Source organism: Sminthopsis crassicaudata, chromosome 1 (genome assembly GCF_048593235.1).
Source record: "Sminthopsis crassicaudata isolate SCR6 chromosome 1, ASM4859323v1, whole genome shotgun sequence".
In the NCBI taxonomy this organism is placed as follows: domain Eukaryota; kingdom Metazoa; phylum Chordata; class Mammalia; order Dasyuromorphia; family Dasyuridae; genus Sminthopsis; species Sminthopsis crassicaudata.
Window position 1 is genome coordinate 190361305 of NC_133617.1, and position 23294 is coordinate 190384598.

Here is a 23294-nt window from a genome sequence, read left to right on the forward strand (position 1 = left end):
CCTGGTGATGGCTCTGAGTGCTTAGCTAGGCTTTTCATCTAATACAGTTACAATCTTGCTAGGACCTTATTTAAAATCTTTGCAGCAAAGTAGAAATGATTAAAGCTTGCACTCCACTTTATAGCCTTCAAAGATCCAGGATCATCTCCTTTCATTAACCAAGCATCCTTGTGAAGAATAGCAAAGATATAAAAGGTAAAACATCAGTATGAAAATTAAACAAATGAGTGTTACTAACAAGTGGTCTAGGAATTTGGAAAAGGGCAATGTAGGCTGAAAATGACCAGGAAGTCTTTGTAGATTAACAACTCATATGATATTATTCTGCACATTGGTCAACTTCCTTAGCATTTATTGAACTCTATACTTAATTGACATGGAAAAAAAATAGAAAACAAACTTGTAATAACTATAGGGGAGATATTTTCTATATACTTAAAATAAATAAACCATAGTTTACCTATTATCTAATGATAGGTAAGTGGTATAATAGAGAGTGCTGAGCCTGTTAGCAGTGTGACTCTGGGCAAGACAGCTAATCCTGTTTGCCTCGGTTTCCTCATCTATAAAATAAGTTGGAGAAGGAAATGGTAAATCACTTCAGTATCTTTGCCAAGAAAACCCTAAATAGAAAAGAACCAGACATGACTGAAAAACAGCAGAACAACAATTATTTATTACCATAGTACTTGTGGACCCCTATCCTGTAATCCTAGTATTTTCCATAGATATGAACAATTCCTCTGCTCCAGAAAATTACACTCTTATCTCAATCAAATATATTTATAATGTAAATATATAGAAATTGAGACTACCTATATATAATATATATATATGCCAGTTGGGGGGGGTATATATTTTGGTTGAACTGGGATTGAACTCAGTTTAAAAATTTTTTTTAGTCTTTTCAAGAAGGTGCTGATAAAGTGATAAATCAATCTATCAGGATTATGAGTTTTTTTGTTTCATCTAATAATAGTTCTCTTCCAATTATATTCTCTACAAATAAAACTCTAATATAAAATACTTCATTGAGGCTTTTTTGATAATTTTTAAAAGTACCACTTATTAAATGAATCTACCTTGGCCATGGACAAAATATAGCAGTTCACATATTGGAATGTTTTAAAATATACTGGTTCTTTTCTAGTTACATAAAAATTATATCTGCTATCTTTAACTAATGTAACAGTTTAACACTTGGGGGGAGGAAGAGGGAGGTTTAATTTATACTGTTCTACTTATACAATCATAGGATTCAGAGCTGGAAGGGAAATTATTTAATCTAAAACCCAAATTTTACAAATAAGAAGAATGAAATCCAGTGAGAACAAGTAACAATGCAGAAGTAGAGTAGGAAGAACTCTGAAGTCATTTAACCATACCTGAATGGGGACAAAACAACATTCTTAACTTAATTTGAAGTACTCTGGAGATAAGATCATTCTGTTTTGGGATCACTCTAATATAGAGGAAAGGTTTTCCTTACATTGAGAACAAGTCTGCATTTCTATAATTTTCACTGTTAATTTCTAGCTCTCTTTCCTGGGTCCAATCTTATTAATCTTAATCTTACTTCTATATGATAGCTATCTTTAAATATGGACAAGGAAGTAGCAAATCACTCCAATATCTTTGCTAAGAAAACCCCAAATGGTATCATAAAGAATCAAACACAACTAAAACAACTGAACAATTCTTTAAGTATTTGAAGATCTATCGCTTCCCTCCAACTTCAACTCTTTTCTTCTCTAAGCTAAACATTTCCAGTTTTTTCAGCCAATTCTTATAGGACATGATCTCGGTTTTCATTGTTTTGTATATATTCCAGCTGACCAACATTTTTCCAAAAAGATGGAACACACAATTGAACAAAATCCTCTAAATATGATCACTTCCATGTCTTGGAAACATGTCTTTCAATACAGAGTAAGATCATAATAACTTTTTTGGCTCTTATATCATCCTGTTGGATCATATAAAATTTGCAATTCACTTAAAACTCACAAATCTTTTTCGGACACTACTGTTTAGCTATGATGTTCTATTTGTGAAGCTGATTTTTTTTTTTAAATTCAAGTAGAACTTACAAGTACATCTATCTATATATAAATTTCACATTCTTAGAAACAGACCATCATTTTGGCTTGTGGAGATTTTTAAAAATCTTGATTTTTATCATCTAATGTGCCAACTATTGAGAGAAATGATTATTTTTCTTCTGTATTAATAATTATTGCATTCAGACCAAGATTTTTCTTTTTATCTACATTCTCACATAGAACTCAACCAATATGGGAAATCTTGGGCAAAGGCTTGCCCGACTCAAGATCTAATCAGCCAGTAAAAGAAATTCTAAGTTTGGCCTAGTGGGAGGACTCCTGCTCACTGTATTACTTCAGACAGGTCTGGGGAAATGTGGATTCTCTCCCTTTTATCAGACAGATGAGGTGGAAATTAATGTCTCACTTGGATATCCAAGTCATGTATGCCCAAGACCCTTATTATAATAAAGTCTATCTCCCATTATAATACTCATTTTCTCATTAGTTGTTGATCAATCAAAATTGATTGTCACCCATCAGGAACACCCACCCTTCCAAAGGTATATAAACTGTGAGTCCACCAACCATGACAGCCTTTGGTATTTAAGAGTGTCATCAATTCTTCCTATTAATATGCTAGCCTTATTAATGATTAAATTACCCAGAACCTGTCTTTTGAACTATTTAAAAGTCACATAATCCCGTCCAGGCTTATGTCATGTACAATTTTAATAAGGATTTTCCCTGGTCTTTTTTCATAGTAATAAAAATGTTGATAGGACCAAGGACAAATCTTGAAAGCTAACTTCTTTCAAGCAAATATTAATGAACCTATTAATAGATACTCATTGATCCATTCATTTAACCAATTTTAAATCCCATATAGTTGCACCAACTAAGCTCATCTGTAAACAGTCTCATAATGTTTTATTAAAATTTGAGTAAACTATTGCTAGAACATTTCATTGATCTATCACTAAAAAAAAATTTTCAAAAATTGGCTACATTGGCCATTTATTCTTGGAAATCTAAGCTGGATTTTAGTGATGACAGCTTCCTTTTTAAATGCTTAGAAACCATTGTTATAGTAACATTTAATATTTGCTCAAAGTCACATGAATATTATATTAATAGATCCATAATTCAAACGTGTTTCCTGACTTGAAGTCCAATGCTCTGTATATTAAAATTGTCTCCCAACTTCTCTTACATTCTGTACACAAAGCACATACCAGCATCTTTTCCATGATTGCTGATTTTCCTTGAAATTGTTCTCCTTCCCATGACAAACAAGAAGCTTCTGTCTGAATATGTAGTGCATGTAATAAGAAAAAAATGGAAAAAAATTTTAGTTTCTTATGTTACCACTATTGCACTCAAAAATAATGAGCAGAAGGGAACAAAAATAAAAGTATCAAAGATAAAGAGGAAGTATGTGGGTTTTCATTTTAGCCAGGTTAAATAAATCCATGATCTAGGATTCAGCAAGATAGATATTAAAAAAAAAACCCAAAAGTTTTTGTTTTTATCTTTCTTGTTATTTTAAGATAAATTAGGCAAAGACCAAGAATAGAGACTGGTCCTTTCAGGGAAATCAGTGTAATCCTATAGTCCAGCCAGGAGGTCAAGTTAGTGGATATCCATCACTATTCAAGAAAAATGCAGCCTGATAACCAAATGTGAAAGACTGACAGTCAATAGCTTGACGAATATATACTTTAAGAGCATTCAACTCCTTTTGTTCTGATTTCATATTCACCAAGCAACTTTCTGGAACTAATTCTCCTTCCCAAGTACATTTTATGCTTACATGGGGATATTTTAGTTCTTCATGGACATGAGCAAATTGGCTGTGTCTCTTATGAATTTGATCATTATGAAATCAATTCTTTAATGACTGATCACACCCTGGGGAATTGATGACATCAAGTTTCTGGACTTGCCAATCTAGAAAAGTATCCTGGAATACAGAAGAAGCAATCAAAAAAGACCTTAGATAAATGTCTGACTGTCTTACTACTGCACTCTCCTTCCTTATCATGTAGATATTTCCATATGAGTGGAACAACAAATCAAGCCTTGTTAGTACAGTAAATTTCAGTATAAATTTCCTGAAAATGTTTTTATAAAAGTCACTCTCTCTGCCTGCTTTTTAAAAAAATCAACACAACACAAACCCTTCAAGTTTTCTAATTGTAAAAGGAAACTATCTATTGTAAGAATAATTGAGGCTACCCACAATGCTAAGAAGCAATTTACACACACACACACACACACACATACACACACACACACAAAGTATTGTTTTTAAGGGAATTTTATTTTATTATTTCTTGTAATAATTAATAATGATTTTTTTAAATAGAAGATTTTGTTTTGGATTAGGGTAAGCAAGAAGGGGTTATTTTGGAACAACTAGGTGTTGCAGTAGGTAGAGCATGAACCCTAAAGTCAGGAGGATCAGACACTTAACATTTCCTAGCTGTGTGATCCTGGGCAAGTCACTTAACCCCAATTGCCTCAGCAAAAAAAAAAAAAAAAAAAAAAGCAGCAGCTATCTTTAATTATTTATGAGATCTACATTTAGATGAAATGAACTGGAAATACAATCAGAGTTCTGAATTTCTGCATTTTCCACAAGAAATAAACATGGTTTGTTTGGCTACAGGAAATACAATGAGAAGGGGTAATTCTTCAGTCATATCAATTGGCAAGATTTTTAGTGTATGCTAACGTAACCTATCCTAACAGGACTAATCAAGGTAAATGAATACTTACTCATTCAAATAAAAGTACAAAATATTCAAAAAAGAAGAAACAAGGGCTGGGAGAATTTCTGGGTAGTTTGATGCTGTATAATCTAACAATTATGTGCATTTTTTAAGCTGATGAGGTAACAAAATATTTATAATACAATTACAGTGTTATATGTTATGTGACAATGAATATTGAGATTGTGGGTCACTTTTATTTTTTAAATGTGAAAATTTATGTACCTCATGAATATTTTTTAATTTAAAATGGCAGAAGTAGGTTTTTTCCCATCTAGAACCAGTATAGATATTATGATTCTTGTACTGGATTGTTATAGTACAGTCTATTTAGATCTGTGGGAGGTTGGGGAAGAGGAGCAGGGTTGTAAGAAGGGAAACATTTGGAAGACCCAGATGGTACAAACTTCAAATGCTCATTTGCTTAATGACTTCATCTGTAGGAGGTTTATTAACATACCTGTATGCCAATTTCCCCCCCACCCCCACCCCAGATGTATTTTAAGGTATAGCCCCAATCTATTCTTCATAGATCCTTTAAAAATAAAATTACAACATTGAAATGCATTAGGAAATATACTCCAAGGACATATTGGGAACAGATGATCATATCAGTATAATTACCATTGTATACTCGAATCAGTAGGTAAACTGGCACATTCTGCACTAAATGCATTCTGTGTTACCTTTGATACTTCCCTTTACCACATAATGTCATATAGCAGCATAGAATACAAAACATGGTTTCTTTTCTAAAGAAAAGAGCAATTTTTTTCATTCAATTTAGAAGGCAAAGGAGGTAACTCTATTGAAACAGGCTAAGGGAATTCAGAAGCAGTGAAAATATGACAACAGCTGCAATCTTTTGATGTCACAAACTGACAACTATGAAACTTTATAGATATTTTACCACTCGGCTCTTCCTGCCAATTCCATCTTCACTTGTTTTATCTTTACCCACAGAAGAAACATGACAAGATGACCTTCTGGCCAACACCCTCACTAGTAATTTGCAGCTCCAAAAGGCTTGCCTTGCTTCTTCCTGGCCACCTTCTGCTCTTCCTTTCTTTCTTTCTTCTTTTTTTTCTCTTTTCTTTGCAGCCCTACCTATTCCCCGATTTACAGCCTATCCAGCTGTCAGTTGTCAGAAACTGAACCCCAGTTAACAATGTCAACTTATTTGAACTTTTCTCAATACTTTTTATACTTCTATTTTGGTATATTCATTCCATACCAATGATTAAGAATCTGGTTGCCATTGTTCAAACCCTGTTCTCCTACTCACTCCCCAAAAACTATTCCCTATTTTTACTCCCTTTGACCTAAATCTCCTAATATTCCACTCTAAAACTACCCAACTGCAATGCAAGGAATTCTGGAATGCCTGCTTATGGATTCAACTGGATTTCATCTTAAATATTTTTTCTTTTTTTACTCCTTTAATCTTATTACTGAGACCTATCTACCTGCTTCTTCCCCTCCCCATCACCTGGGACAAAGATTCACTGGCTACCTTTTCCATGACTGGTTGTACTTTCACTGAAACCTCCCAACTGATTTTGGTCATGCTGAGAAAGTTGTATTGCTCTTTCTTTCCTATGATTACTTCTGTGTTTCTCCTCTACCACCATAACTCAGTAATCTCTACTTCTATAAGCTTCATTCAATCCATATTTATTATCTAATCAAGATTCTTGAAGCTGTCATCTAAATATCTCCAGGAAATTCTCTTTCCTTCCTTTATGAGTTTAGTGCCTGGCTCACAGTCTTGTCTTCTCCCCCACTCCTGCCATCACACTAAGGGATTTCATTATACTTACCAAATATGCTCAAATGCTTTAACTTCCTCAATTCTTATAACTTATTCTTCAAGTTTACCACAGCTTTTTTGCTATCACCCCAATTGCTCTTTATCCATCTTCATGAACTCTAAAATTCCTTTATCTGCTCATAATCTATTGTCATTCTACTTCTCATTTTGCCTTGCAAGTTCTAACTGCTTTCATCTTTCTCACCACCATCTCCAATTTTGACATCCTTCAGTTCTTTCCCAGCTCTTCACCCTTGCATTGTTGAATCTCTTCCCTTCCTCATCTTGACCCGTTGGTAAACCACTTTCCTCTTGAGTCCCTTGTTGCTTTTATCTTTTCAAAGATCTTGCCCTTCCCTGTCTTAGCCTTCAATGGCTCCCACCATCCACTGCTTTGCCCTCACACAAGATTTACTGAATGAAGCTGACTGGAACCACTATGAATTTATGTTACACAATCTCAATTGAGTCCTCATATTAGCAAAGCAATCTTTACCAATCTCTCTAAATCAATTCACTATCAAACTCTGCATAGCAGATTGTTCAAATCTGCTGAGTTCAGATCAGGCATCTCCTACTTCCTTAGCAGTGTGATCTTGGTCAAGTTATTTAACTTCTGTTTATCTCAGTTTTCTCAGCTGCCAAATGGGAATAATATTATCTATCTTCCAAAGTTGTAAGAATCAATTAAGATGATATTTGTAAGGGCTCAGCATAGGGCCTGGAACTTGGTAGGTGCTATATAAATGCTAATTATTATTATCATGGCTCCCTCTGCCCTCACCCTCTCAGCTGAGAGACTTCTTATCTCAAATTTTATTGTAAAAATTCAGCTCATTCACCAATAAATCCTCCTCCTTCCCTGTTCTTCATTTACATCACCAAGATGCCTTCTGTCATTATCTCCAACTTTATCCATTTTACATGAAAAGGTAGATGTTCTTATGAAATATATAATCAAGTGTTATCATGTGCAAATGATCTCATTCCATCCCATCTCTAGTATATTGCCTGCTCTACCATCTCTATTTATAAATCTTTAGTTATTCTCTATCCACTTGCCTTAATACCTCATTGCCTCTGTCCTCAAAAAATTCCCATTAGCTATTGTCCTGTACCTCTCCTCCCTTCCTAGTTAACCTTCTTGGAACACTGCATACAAAAGGTATCTCCACTTCTTTTCCTCTCATTCTCTTCTTTACTCTTTTCAATCTGGCTTCATCATTCAACCAAAATTTCTGTCTCCAAATTTACTAATGGTCTTTTTTTTTTATCCCAGATACTCCTCACTGGATTATTACAATAGTTAGCTGCTTCTTCTCCCTGTTTCATGAATCTCCCCATTCCATTCAATCTGCTGTCAGAATAATCTTCCTAAAAATATAAATATAAAATATATATTAAAAATATTGCCTTCTTATTCAATAAACTCCAGTGATTTGCTATTACCTCTAGGATCAAATACAAATTCCTCTGCTTAGCTTTTAAAGCTCTTCAGAACCTGGCTTCTTCACAATACAAGGAAGGATTGCTTTTATATATATATATCCCTAGCACTTAGTACATAGTGTCTAATAAAATGTTAGTTGACAAGAGAAGATATAAAACTAATGCTCATGTACACTTAATCCTCTCTGAGGTATAAAATAATTTTGGATATTGTGATTCCAGAAGGCCTACAAAATTATTGAAATGAACTCTGGGTTGAATTAAGAGGACTAGCATCCTAGTGATTAGCATCACATTCAAGCTCTTCCACTCTCTAGCTATATGAATTTGGATAAATTCACCTTTTTGAGCTTTTGTTTCCCTACTGTGGACTTATGATTAATAACACTTACCTACTTCACATGCTGAGATAATATATTAAAGTTTTCATAATCTTTAAAAACTACAAGGAAGTTATTACTTAGTCATGGATATATATTTATATAGATATACATATGCATAAGTTATCTATTCAAAATGTTTATGGTAGACTTGAAATCAATTATTAAATAACAGGAAGAGAAGTGACAGGAATAATAGAAAATATAAAAGGCCAAAAAAAGAAACTGGATTTCAAAACCATAATAAGTGTTTTGTTTTATTTAATCATCAAGATAATGGAATGAGGAAAACTAATCTGCCTCTCATTAGCAGGCTATAATTAAACATTAAAAAGAGAAGCTCACTCATTATATTGATAAAGTTGACCAAAATGGAAAAATTTATTGAGCTCTGTTCCCCAAACTACTAAATTATATATACCCTTTGACACAGCAATAGCACTTAGAAGTCTATATCCCAAAAAGATAAAAGAAAAAGAAAAAGGATCTATGTGTTAAAAAATCTTTATAATAGCTCTTTTTTTCCCCATGTGTGTTTGGTGGTAAAGAAATGGACATTGAGGGGCAGCTGGGTGGTACAGTGGATAGACCACCAGCCCTGAAGTCAGGAGGACCTGAGTTAAAATCTGGCCTCAGACACTTAATACTTCCTAGCTGTGTGACCCTAGTTAAGTCACTTAACACCAATTGCCTTGGGGGGGGGGGAAGAATTGGACAACAATTTTGTCTTTACAAAATTATAAGTTTTCTTGTAAACTCCAATCAACACAATTAATGTTGTTGTAACTAATTCTAGAGTACTCAAGATGAATGAAACATGTCACCCACCTCCAGGGAGAAATGATGAATTCAGAGATTAAGATATAATCTGTATGTTTATCTATACCTATCATAATTGAAAATATATAAGTATGAAAATAAAATTTAATTTAAATGGGAGAAAAAGAAGAAAGAGGCTTAATTATTTAAGAAGATATTAAGTTTTAAGAACTTTATTTCCCTTTTTAGCTTTTCATTTAGTTAGGGGATAACTCCCTCAATGCCAGTATTTGGCTGTAGGGAATAAATGTGGGAAGAGGGGCTACTTGGCAGGTCACTATTAAATTATTTCCTTAAGAAAATGGCTGTTAATCATCTAAAATTCTAATTAAGAGTATAAGAACCCTATGAGTGCTGAAGTTGGGAGAACATAAACCCCATATATTTCCTATTTACATTTCCCTCAATACCTGTATACAGATAATTGCCAGAAATAGACAGCTTCCAACAAGCTAAAAATTCGAAAAATAAAAATTAATTAATCCCTTACTGTACTCACAAAACAACTATCATATTTTTGCATTGCAATTTCCTGGAATAAATACTTAATATCAGACTTTATTATTCATTTACTGAGAACATCTAAAATAATTAATTCTTTTCTTCTCATTTTCTCTGTGTCCCCTATTCCATTCATTCCACTCTCAATTAGAAAGTGGAAAAAGTGAAACACATGTAAATAATTTTGCTGTAGAATATCAAATGTAAGCATTGGACCCCAAAGTTAAGGGTCACATAGTTTGGGAGGAAAAGTTCTCTGTTCATATATATGTCTTTAAATTGTTACTTTCCAAAAAGAATTTTCCATCAGTTTTTAAAGTACACCAAGCCCACTATTCTCAAAATAAATTTTGTCACTCAAGGAGATCAACAATGAAGAAGAAAAAAAAGAGTTTAATCACATTCAAATTGATACCTACATATAGAGCACTTAGTTGTACCCTGTCAGCATCAAAGTGGCGATAATAGAGATGCACAAAACTTGCTCCAACTTGCTCCCACATAGGACTTTCAGCCATTTTTCATTCAATATCTGTCAAAAAAGCAAAGACTGCTTTAAAGATCCTGTGCCAACAACACAAAGTGCTACCATATTGGTAAAATTGCTGGAAAATGCAGACAAATTTTTAAAACAAAAGGAGAGGGGAAATGTTCTTTCTTTCACAGTACACAGTTGGGGCACTGCATGCTGAGTAAATGATTTCCCATGAAAACAGTTATATATCAATTCATTTCCTACTTACCATGCTATTCAGGACTCACCACAGGAATTCATTAAAAATAAAGTGACAGGCCACATGCAGAGCCTATATATAAACTCACAAAAGAGCTTTTAAAAAAGGTAGAGGAGAAAAGGGAAAGAGCAGAGCACAGAAATTTCAATGAAATTTTTCCACCATCAAACTTATAGCAGATACCAAGTTGAACATGAGAATAAAAATAAAAGTTCTGAAACACAGCTAACACCCACAATCTTTTAAAAGAATTAGAGATAATCACAGGAATATAAACTAGTCTTCAGGGACTACCTTTTAAAAAAAGGAAATCTAAAAATCAGAAAATTAAGGTATAACTAAAATACCTATGAATTTTAGCCTGTTAGTTACAACTAAGATATTTGGTTCAGATTGAAAAGCATATTGGACTAGGAATTGGAAGATCTGAATTTAAATACTAACTTCTATTTACTAGTTATATCATATATAACTACATCCTAATTGTGTGTGTATATATATATATATATATATATATATATATAAAAGTGACTTAAGGAAGTCTTTCTGACTCTTTTTCTTCACCTGTAAAATGATTCTACACAATACCAGAACTACCTCCCTCCTGGGATTGTGGTATAAAGTGATTGCATTTTCTCAACAGTCATTTATTAAGCACCTATTTAATATTATTAATATTGATAATAATATCAATAATATCATTTATCAAGCCAGACATTGAGAAATCCAAGTTCAAAGAATGAAACAATCTCTACTCTCAAGTTAATATTCTAATAGAGTTCACCGACAGTATGTACACACACACACACACACACACACACACACACACACACACACACACACACAAAGTTATTTGTCCTTCATTCTTGAAGAGGACCACAACATCAGGAAGATGATGCCGTGACATGAATTGGATTTAAGAGAGGGAGGGCTGTTCAAGGTCACCTGTCTCACTTTCCCCTCCAGAGCCATCTGGGTCCAGGGGCAAGATAAATAGCAGGATAACAGGAAATAGCCCTGGATGCAATCAGACTTTAACCTTTTTAAGCTAAGGTCTTTACCAGGTCTCTCCATCCCTTTTCAATGTGAGTGAGCCACTCTTGTGAGACATCCAAAGGATTCTGGGTCTTGCCATTCACACTATAACAACACCTTCTTACCTTTACATGTTGTCTTCCCAAGTACACTAAAGAGCTCCCACAGTACAATCCTCACATCTCAAACATTGCTTCTTTTTCTATTTATATTCTCAGTACGTAGCACAGTGCTTGACATACATCAACTAATACTTTAAAAAGGCTTCTAATCCATTCAAAGCCAATTACATAGCCTAAAAACCACAAAAACCTAGAAAGCTTCAAGCCTAGAAATGTAGTGATTGAAGCCAACACCAAAAAATTATTGAACACATTACTAAATATTCCTCACCCCAAGTCCTACTCTGATGATTTATAATATGCATGTATTCCAGTCCTCTATCCTAGGCCTTTTTTCTTTTTACTTGATAATAGTATGAAGATTAGCTTGGAGATGGGAGTCAAAGCAAAAGATGCTATTGCAATGGTAATGATTAAGTGGCAAGAAGAGGAAAAAAAGAGACAGGTGTGAGACAAATTGTGTTAATCCAGAAAACTGGAAAAGTTTTCAGTAATTGTTCATTGATAACTATGTTAAATTTAGTAAACAAGAATGTAACAAAGTATCCTTTTGATACTTTTCTTAAAAAAGCTTCCTAGGCTCTCTTCCATCTTGCAATGTAGAGATTCCTTGGCTGTATTTGCCTACAGAGAGAAAGAAAGGGAAGTACCTTGTAGGGACACTGTTAAATGACCTGGTTCTAGCTTCTTCCCTCTATCCCCTCTCATTGACTTTAGAATATTTTCCATTCAAACAACAATCACATGATTAAAGTTGCACTGTTGAGGGGAAAAATCTTAAACTCAGAAGACCTTAATTTTTATTTTAGTTAGCCTAAGTTGTTTTTGTTTTTTAATCTATAAAATGGGGATAATACCATTTATACTAACTATCTCATAAGTTGTTTTTGTTGTTGTTGTTGTTGTTGTTGTTTGAGGCTGGGGTTAAGTGACTTGCCCAGGGTCACACAGCTAGGAAGTGTCAAGTGTCTGAGACCAAATTTGAACTCAGGTCCTCCTGAATTCAAGGCTGGTGCTCTATCCACTGCGCCACCTAGCTGCCCCTATCTCACAAGTTGTAAAAAAAATACTTTATATCTTGATGCAATATACACATATGAATTATTATTGACAACTCATCAAATGAGAAGTAACTGGTTTTTAGTAACCAAGTTAAACCTTGAAGTTTACAGATTTCAGTTATAATTGTTATGATGTTAAATCAGACTTCTCTTAAATTTTCATATATTAGTATAATTAGCAGAAATGGGAACAAATAGGGTTTCTTTTAATTGTTTCTTTCTCCACCTTCCCTATGAAGTCCTATTTAAAGATGTCTGAACACATGAGCCCCTTTACTGTAGTCACACTATGTATAAGGCTTCATCAGAGCTGATATTTGATTCTGGGAATAGAAAGAACTATTCAATCAACAATCATTTACTCAAAATGGTTATCATGGGTCAGGCACCATGTTAAGAATCTGGAATAAAAAGAAGAGAAAAAAAATACAAAAAATAGGCACTGCTCAAGAATATATATACATAGTAATCAATGAGAGAAGTTGCTGATCTATATTAGTGGAAGTAGTTTCTACATTAAGAATCTGCTACACTTGTGAAATCACAAGTCCAGACCAAATTACAAATTAAAATGATTTATTATTTTTATTATTATTTTCAAAGGCTATTTCTGCAAAGCACAATTTCTAGCAGGTCTTATCAAAGTAGTATGGCTCTGAGCAAAGTTCTTGTGATGACTTGTATATCTATTGTTTAAAGACCATTGGGATTCAAGTTGGTAGCTGGGGGATAGAAATGAATTGTAGATGTCTATGATCTTCAATGGTGGAAGAAACCACTCTGACCCACTGATCACTTAAATGAAAATATATAGAAAATAGTAAACTTCCGTTTACTATATTTATTGACAATTCTTATATTTCCATGGCTCTAAAGACCATTCTTCTCATTTTACAGTAGTAGGGTATTAGGGAGGGGGAAAACCCCTCTAAATCCCAAACTAGAATTCTGGAAGTGGAGCTCTTAAACAATCTCTCATGATGAATACTCCTCTAGAAAGGTAGGAAAAGGGTGGATCATCTACTCTGGAAGGAAACAGCAAAGCCAAGCCAACTGCAAGCTTTGCAAACTGTATCCTTGATAAAATTCAGAAGTAGGAAATGATAAAATGACAGTTTTGACGTCCCATGAAAACACACATGTGCAAAATGGGCTAACAAACAACTTTTATCTCTTTCTAGCAAAGAACTAGGTTAGTTTCATTGAATTTTGGTTTAGACTACAAGTTCTTTTGGGGGTTTCCTGTTGATCTCAACAAAATAATAAAAACTTATTTTAGAAGGAAGAAACTCGGGCCACATGATGCTGTCTCACTAAGTAATTCTAACCCCATTCTTGAGGTCTTCTGAACCCCAGAAAAAAATTACCTCTGAAATTGGAAGTGTGCATTAGATGAGGACAAGGAACTCTTCCACTACAAATGGTTTTTGCTTCCTCCATAGCCTACAAATTGCAGCTTAGAAAGTTGCCTTCAGTCTCGAGACAACTTGCCCGTACCAAAACAAGGTCCACTGTAGTATTATAAGCTTACCCTATTACCAGTAACCCAACTTGGAGGGCCGAATCTCTGCTCTCAGAGATTATGTCCAGAGTCTTTCCAAGAAGCCAAAAAGGGTTCATTCACCTTGGGAGAACTGGGGCAAGGCCTGCTTAACCTCCAGCTCTTCAGGCCATGTCCCTTCCCAAGAAGAAAAACCAATCTGCCTCTCTCCCCCCACCAAAGCAGCTGTAGCAGATATAGTCCCGAATAGCGGAATTAAAAAAAAAAAAAAAAAAAAAAAGAGTGGAGAGTACCTGTATCTCGTTTCAGCTGCAACGAGAGATGCAGATGAGAGGCCGATCTCTGCTTCCTAGCTTAAAACTTTTTTCTGCACCGATTCTCAGAGGGTTTTCCCCCTCCCTAATACCCACCCCCCGCACCCGCCCCCACGCCCCAGTCAGAAATAGCCGCAGGAAAAGCTTGCAAAACCGCCCCCGCAGCCATCACTTCGGGGCATTTAAAAAAGATTCGGTCCTTCTTCTGTATCTCCTCAACTCTTCCTTCTCCCCCAAAGTACCTTAAATTACGAGGTGTTTTTTTTTTCTTCTTTTTTCTTATCCCCTGGTCCAAAAGGCAATCTAATTCAGCACCCGCCCGCTTGCCTCCGAAAACCCCGCGCCCTCCAAATCGGAGCACACTTTCCAGTTCCCAGAATTGGGATACACTCAGAAGCTGTGTTCGGGAACAAGCTCAGCTCTGGCCGCGCGCACACGTGCATGTCACCTACAGTAGCTGTAGCAGTGCCACCCACAGCCCCTTCACCGCCTCCGCCTCCCACCTTCTCTTCCAGCTCCTCCCTCCAGAAGCTGGGGAAATCTAGGCAGGGCTCTCCTGGTCCCGGGTACAAGCATACTAAGCATTTTTCTGGTCCCCACGGTCCCACTCCCAGGTCGTAACACGCTGGGGGACCCGGCAGGAGATGAACAGTTCTGTTCCGACCTCCCCCTACCCCCGGGGGCTTATATGCAATACTTCTAGAACTGCTAGGTCCAAGGAGAGCTTCAGCCGCGCTCGTTTTCTCCCAGTTTTAGAGACAAGCCCCCACCCCCAAAACCTAATCATCCGTACACACAACACACACCCAAACACACCCACTATGACGCGCGTGCGCGCGCGCGCGCGCACACACACACACACACACACACACACACACACACACACACACACACACACACACACACACACACACACACACACACACACACACACTTCCCCATCTCTGGCTTCTGTAAATGGCCCCTTCCTCAGATGCTCATACTTACTCTCAAGTGCCTCATTCTTCCCTTCTCGTTTATCCTTCAGTTGCAGAGCCCCAATAGTGGCGCTCCATCCCTTTTCTTTGCACCTCGGCTACTCTCGACCCCTTCTCCTAGCCCCTTCCCCTAAAGCACACGGGCGTTGTGGGGCTGCAGAGCCCTCGAACCACGCCCTCCGCACCCGCTCTCTGCAGCACGCGGTGCAACTCCTCTCCAGCCGCTGCAGAGATACGGCTCCACTGCCGCTGTCACCTCCTGCTCGAAGGAAAATGAGTGCCTCGAGTCTGGCAGTTAACTCCAGAGGCAAAAGGCTTCACTTTCCCGCGAGCAAAGCGGGTAGCCGCCGCCGGGAGCTGACTCTGTGGAGTCCAGGTCGTTCCTTGGCTGACCATCATCCCGAAGCCCTCAGCATCCCATTGCTTTATGAGGGATTAAAAAAAAAATGCACTCCCTCCTCGTGCAATGACCTATTCGGCTCCCAAAGCAAAGTTGATTCTTTTTTAGGTTCTCGTCCAACTTTGGGACTACTGGAATGGAAAAACAAAACAAAACCCAAACCCACACCCTTGCATGGCCGAGATTGTCGTGGCTGCTGTGTCTTGTGCCGTTCAGGTGTAAACTTCCATACCCACATTCTCTCCCATAGCCCCCACCCCAAGCGGCTTCCCCCAGCACCCCATCTGCTTACCTGCGGCACTGGGGCGGAGGAGCCCGGGAAGCTAAAAAAGAAAATCGTGCAGGAGTAGCGGCAAGACCTTATTGGGTAGTATCCCGCTTCCCGGGCGCCGGCTGGCCGGTAGGTGGCGCTGCCCTGGTGGTCTGAGGACTCGGACGAAGAGCTGAAGCAGAGAAAGCAGCCTTGACTGTTGCTGTCTGAACCCGGTGCCTTGTCTCTGGACGGGGGCGCGAAAAATTTCCAGAATGCAGTGAGGTGTACAAAAGCCTGGGGAGGGGGTGGCAACTCCCTGAGCTTTCTCCCTGCCCCCGTAGGAATCCTCATAAAAACTCCTTCACTAGGCCGTGCTCCCCCACGCGTGAACTGGAGGTTAAGGAGCATGATTAATGGGATCGGAGCAGCGTTTGAAGTAGATTTGCTGGGGCGTGCGGAGGAGAGACGTGGGAGGGGGCCGCGGAGAGCTGAAGACGCCCGCTTAGGATAGAGAGGGGGGTGGCGGAGGATGGGAGTCCGCAATTAATTTGTTTGCCAATATCTGCCAGTTGCTTTGATCTGATGGGAAAAGTGTTTCTTCTTAGGCATAGATGGGTGCCTAAAGAAACAAAAATCTCCCGGGGGGAGGGGAGACAGAGACAGAGACAGACAGACAGAGAGGCAGACACACACGCAGAGACAGACGGACACAGAAACAGAGAAAGAATAAGCGCGAATAAGCAACTGTGGGCAAGTCTTGCTAAAACTAGTGGGAAGACCCGCATTTAGGTTTCGAATCTGAATTCTGTCACCTGCTAGCTGTGTGACCTTGGGGGAGAAACTCATTTCACCACGTAAGTTTCAGTTTCACTGGGAGTAAACTGTGGGCTTTGAACTTGGTCTCATCTCTCTCTAAAAATCCTTTGATGTTAAGTGGTGCATATTCATTCCTGGGAAATATGCAGACGGGCTATCCGTGCAACGAAGCCTGCTGGAAACCCCAAGATTACCCAAGAGATTTTAAAAGGGGGTTATGGATTTTTCAGGCTTCTCAACTTTAAAAAAGTTCCATAAGACCTATAATTTAATCCATAAACATTCTGATGATCAAATTATGCTGAAAAAGATTAAGTAGGTCCAAATCCTACCTCTGATAGTTACTACCGGTGTGATCTTGAGGAAATCATTTACTCCCTCAGTGCCTCGGTTTTCTCATCTGCTAAATGAAAGAGTTGGACGAGCTTTCTCCAATGATCCCAACTAAAAGTGCTTTAACAACTCAGAAAGATCTAAACATGTAGGAGAATATGGAAGCCCCCAGTTGCATATCCTCATCTCTAAAATAAGAAAGAATCATAATGCCTACCTCCCTAGTCGTTTGTAAGAATAAACTGGGATAATATTTATAAAGCAGCTTGAAAACCTTAGGGACCAAGTAAATGCTGACTAGTTATTCCATTCCTTTGGGTAAACCCTAGTTAAGGTTGAGCCTAGGTTCCTCAAAACTGACATGCCATCTCCTCCTATACATATGTAACTGGTCTGCACTCCCTCTTTATTTCTTTTTTTCATGATCCTCCAAGATCCAACTTAGATGTACTTTGGCCAAAAATATCCTTTCTCAAATATTTCCAGAACATTTTTAATATCTCCTTTATTCTCATGATTTTCCAACTCTTATATTTCTCATAGAATGTAAACTCCTTGAGGGCAGGTATTGTTTTATTTTTCCTTGAATTTCTAGTAGCATTCCTTACATTTAGCAGGTGCTTAATAGATATTTGTTGAATCAAACTGGAATTTATCTCATATCTAAGACAAATAAATTATTCTTTATTGTTTAATATGTTTCTATTACAGTTGTAAGTCTGCTTAAATGTAAATAAGGTTAAATATGTGGTATATTAGTGATAGAATTTAGAGCTGAAAGTGACTTCAGAGATTATCTGTAGGGGGCAGCTAGGTGGTGCAATGGATAGAGCACCAGCCTTGAATTCAGGAGGACCTGAGTTCAAATTTGGTCTCAGACACTTAACACTTCCTAGCTGTGTGACCCTGGGCAAGCCACTTGACCCCAGCCTCAGGGGGGAAAAAAAAAAGAGAGATTTTCTGGTACAATGCTCTCATTTTACTAATGAAGAAACTAAAGAACAGGGAGTTTGCAAGTGATTTGTTCAAGGTAATTTAGTTCATTTGTAGTATTATTTGTTATATTAATTCTGTATTAATATATTATTTTATAAGTAGTTGCAGTAGCATGCAAACCTAATTTCTGAGAGAGACAAATTAAGTCTCCTTCCCACCACACCAAGTTCCTTATTGCATATGTTTGAGGGATCTGTACATCTATATTTACAAAATATGTGATATAGCTCCATTTCAAGACAAGCAGACACGAGTGACTCCATTTCTTATGGCTAAATTCCACAGATATCTGATTGGGATACAGATTTGGGTAACAAAAGATAACCTGATTCCAACTTTTGAAGCTATTGTACAGAATAACTAAGTGTGGCAATTCATGTATTTAGCCTCTGCTCTTATTCCCCCATTCCAACTTTATCTCATTGTTTAAGAAAACTATTTTCTAGTATGTTTTGCCCAAGCAAGAATCTTTTGATTCTAGTACTTCTTTTCATTCCAGTACCTTTCTTGTTGATCATGCTGCTTTTTCACTGAATATTTATTATGATTCCTAGATACCACTAGTCATGTCATCTAATTGTAGAGATAATGGCACTTCCATATCCTGCAACTCATAGCAGTATGAATGAATGAATGAATCATATCGTAAGTGCTTAGTGTGAGTAAAACATTGTGTTAAGTGCTGAGGATATAAGTACAGTTATCACTTCCACATCATGATGTTCTCCATTGTGATTTTGATATATCTCAGGTTAGCATAAGAAATTAAATGGGAATTTGGGGGGAGTTTTGAGGAAGATGCAAACAAGATGAAAAGGCCAGGAGATGACACAGTAAAAGTTTGAAAACTCAAAAATGCATAAAATATGCATAGTATGGCAAAATATCAACAAATTTTATCTTTTAATACTGTAAACACATTATAAAAGAAAAAGAAAAAATATTCAAACATCTCTGGGACAAAGAGAGGGGCCAAAAAAATGTTACTTGGATTTTCCAGGTTACATGGGTACCACATTTCTAACTCCCAAGAGTGTGGAAGGGATAATTGCAGAAGAGTAAGACAGTCCCTACTCTCTACAAGCTCACATTCTAATGGAAGAGACAATGTATAATGCAAGATTTCAGTTGCAAGACTGATGTAAAGGACCCTAAGGACTTTGAGACCTTTATATCAGTCTAGTAATTGTTTCTGCAAGTGGTATAGCCACAGTGACTGAAGATACAAAAGAGAAAATTCTTCTCAATAAAGTCCTTGGTATCATCAAATGGTTCAACATCAGAAACTGATAGGATTCTGTCAGTGGAAATGACAGTACAGAAAAGGCCACAATTACCAGACTATATTTCCACAGATGATGCTTCATAGAATGATAGGTACATAGGGATGAAAGTAATGTTGTCCCAAAGGCTCACTTCAGGGTCTTAGATTGTCTCTATCAGGATCTATGGGGAAATGGTGATTAAGGAAATAGTGATAGTTTGACTTACCTGAAACATGCTGCCTTCTGTCTCTCCCTCAGGTTGCTCTACTGCTTCAACTAGATTGCCTTAACAATGAATGTCAATTGGTTGACATTTGGGGGTGGATGATTCCTTCTCCATAAAATTAGTCTCTTGGGATGATGGCTCTAAAGTCTGGGCTGGAAGCAGGACAGAAATGCTCACAGATGCTGCTATACTAAGAACTCTTGTGCTCATTTGCATGATGGTGATTGTTAAACACTAATTATATAATGCATAAGTAAACATACACACATATATGTATAAGTACATATATGTATCTATACCCACAAGATTCTTTCCAAACCTACTATTCTGACCTATTCTCTTATCCAACACCAAACTCTTTGTTATGTTAAGGATTGTTGGGGGTTTTTTTTTAAGTTTTAAAAAATTTTTTTAACGTCACATTCCCTTCTGAATATATCTGCTTTTCCCAAAATTAAGTTTTTTGGTATGGCAAAGAAAAATGGTAAAGCAAAAACTATCATTATAGTAACCATTTTACTTTCCTTCTAGTCATCTTCTAGCTTGTGGAGAGAAGGAAAGTATATTTCATTATAAGTTTTTTGGGACTAGTAATCATTTTTCAATTGCTCAGATCCTGAGTTCCTTTTAATGTTGTTGTTATTTTTTTTTATTTATGTTTTAGTAGTGATATTGGAGGAGACTTGAGATTTTGATTAATTTATTTCATAACAAAACTTGTTTGGGTTATATGGAATGGCTCTCTGGGAGGAAGAAGAGAAAGGATGTTATAAAATGATGACATTAAAAAAACCCCAAAGAATCAATCAAAACTTATTTAAAAAAAAAAAAAAAACTACTTTGGAAGCTACTCTAGTGAAGGCCTATGGATGGGGGGATGACCTCATATTTATCCTTTCCTCCTTCTGATCCCATACTCTTTAAGAATTTCAACTATTGCCTTCTTGTTGACAGTTCCAAATAAAAATAACTCACATATATGCAGTTGTACACTATAGGTACCCAAAAAAGACTTTCAAAACTCTTTTCTCACAACATTTCTGTGAGGCAGGGCCTAGATACTATATCTTCTCAGGTCTTTAGAATTAACTTTGAGGAGTTGGGATTGGTTTTTATAGCCCTATAGCTTATAGGTTCCCATTGTCATGTTTCTTACCTCTTGTATGCAACTGGTCACTAGATCCTGCCAATTTTTCAAAAAATACTTCTCAATTCCATATTTTCCTTAATTTTATCATTGTCATCATTTTTGTTTAAACCCTTATCTCATGCCTAGTCTGTTTGTTATTAGGTCCAAAAAGTTATTTAAGATGCTACTTGTTTGTCCTTTGTTCTTGAAGACGATCATGACATCAGAGAGGGGATGCCATGACATGCAAGTGAATTGGATTTAAGTGAGGGAGGGCTGTGCAAAGTCACCAGCCTCATTTTCTTCTCTGGAGCCATCTGGATCCTGTGGCCAGATGTAGCTCAAGATGACTGGAATTGGCCTGAAGTTGGTCTTTAGGATGTAGAATTGTAACAGAGGAAAGAGTCAGTATGTCAAAGTAAAAGCATTATTTTTCCAAACTCTCCCAACATCCTCCACCACCCATTCCTCCAGAAAATAATCTGAAAACTAATCAAATGGAATTGTGGGCAGAGATGTTAATTAAAAGTTAAAGTGATTTTTTTCCAGCTTAGGGTAGCTTACAAAGTAAAAAAGAGGGGCCTAAGGACACTACTGAGATAGGGACTGTCAAAAGGACAGTATTGGAGTGGGCGCTGGTCAAGAGCATGGCACAGCAGAGGCAGCATCAGAAGTGGTAGTAACAACTAGCTATGATAATTGTAGCAGTAATAGGGAGCAAACCAATACCCAAGGATGGAAAGGAGACCAAACACCTATTTTGAAAGAGATCTCAGTAAACCCCTGTCCTAGCACTGAGCACAAGACTGGTAGCCATCTGGAAGCTCTGTCATCCATTATTAGTTTGAGGGAAAAGAGAGGAGTGATCCTAAGGGAACAAGGACCCTACCTGGATAAGGACCAAAGTGCAAATCAGATGGGCAGTGAAGAGAACTCTTCCCAGATCACACCATAGTAGAAGTGCTGAAAACTTAAAGCCCTTCTCTGAACTGTGAAAGCAGCAAAGACAAGCTCAAGCCAGATGTCCTCCATACTCCAGAGATTAACATAATCTAATTCTAATAACAAGTTCAATGTAAAGAAATAAGCTGGAAAAATGATCTAACGACAACAATTAAAAAAAAAAACTGACCATAAAAAACTTCTATGATGACAGGGAAGCTCAAGATACAAATCCAGAAGAAGATGATGACTTAAAAATAACTACAAGCAAGCCCTCAAAGTAAAATGCAGAATGGACACAAGCTCAAGAATTCCTAGAAAAAGCTAAAGGTTTGCTTTTTTAACAGCAAAACTAATCCTAAAAATCAAATAAAAGCAGTAGAAGAAATATTATGAAAAGAAATGAGAGCTATGCAAGAAAGCTATGAGAAGAGAATTAATAGCTTGGCAAAAGATAATGAAGAAAAGAACTCCTTAAAAATCAGAATTGATTAAATGGTAAAACAATATAAAACCAACTGGACTTGTAGAACCCAATGATTCCATAAGACATCAAGAAACAATAAAACAAAGTTGAAAGACAGACAGAAAGACAGAAGGAAAGAAAGAAAGAAAAAGGAAGGAAGGAAGGAAGGAAGAAAAAAGAAAGGGAAGGAGGGAAGAAAAGGAGGGAGTAAGGGAGAGAGGAAGGAAAGAAGGGTGGGAGGGAGGAAGAGACAAAGAAACAAAGGACAGAGGGAAAGGAGAAGGGAGGAAGAAATGGAGGGGGGAAATGGAAGGAAGGAAGAAGAGAGAAAGAGAAAGAAAGGAAGCAAGGAGGAAGAGGAGAAAAAGAGAAATATCTTGTAGGAAAAACAACTGACCTGGAGATATAATTTAAAAATTATTGAACTACCTGAAAGCCATGATTTTGAATTTAGATGTCATATTTTAAGAAATTATCAAGGAAAAATCTCCAGATATCTTGGAATGAGAAAGTAAAGTAGAAATTGAAAGAATCCACCAGTCACATCCCAAAAGAAATTCCTAAATGAAAGTTTCTAAGAATACTATATCCCAAATTCAGAGTACCAGATCAAAGAGAAAATACCAAAAGCAGCCACATAGAAATAACTGAAATACTGTGGAGCTGTGATCAGTACCACCTTAGACTTAGCATTTCCCATTATCAAAGAGAAGAGAGCTTAGATTAGGATATTTCAGAAAGTGAAGGAGCTAGGGTTATAACCAAGAAAATCTATCCAGCAAAACTGAGGATAATCCTATAGGAGGAAAAAAAGGATATTTAATGAAATAGAGAACTGTCAAGCATGTCTAATGAAAAGATCAGAGATAAATAGAAAATTTGACTTTTAAACTTTACTCAAAAAAAGAACATAAATAGAATTTAAGAAGATAAAGTAGATTCTTATATC

The 23294-nt window shown here is 36.8% G+C and overlaps 1 protein-coding gene across 6 annotated transcripts in view; it reads right to left on the minus strand.

Annotated features, from left to right (window-relative positions):
- The window catches only part of LOC141545776 (nuclear transport factor 2-like), a 34595-nt gene extending 18050 nt beyond the window's left edge, over nt 1-16545 (minus strand). The window contains exons 1-3 of one of the 6 annotated variants that reach the window (XM_074273045.1): nt 16212-16545; nt 10195-10307; nt 3278-3349 (exon numbers count right to left, since the gene is read on the minus strand). In XM_074273045.1, coding sequence (XP_074129146.1) covers nt 3278-3349; nt 10195-10293 — 171 coding nt within the window. In that variant the 5' untranslated portion in view covers nt 10294-10307; nt 16212-16545. Of the gene's footprint in view, nt 1-3277; nt 3350-10194; nt 10308-14258; nt 14420-14521; nt 14642-14784; nt 14967-15045; nt 15349-15529; nt 15734-16211 lie in introns of those variants that run through there. The other 5 variants (XM_074273051.1, XM_074273074.1, XM_074273057.1 and 2 more) reach the window with 5 other exon arrangements.
- Nucleotides 16546-23294: the final 6749 nt, after the last annotated feature.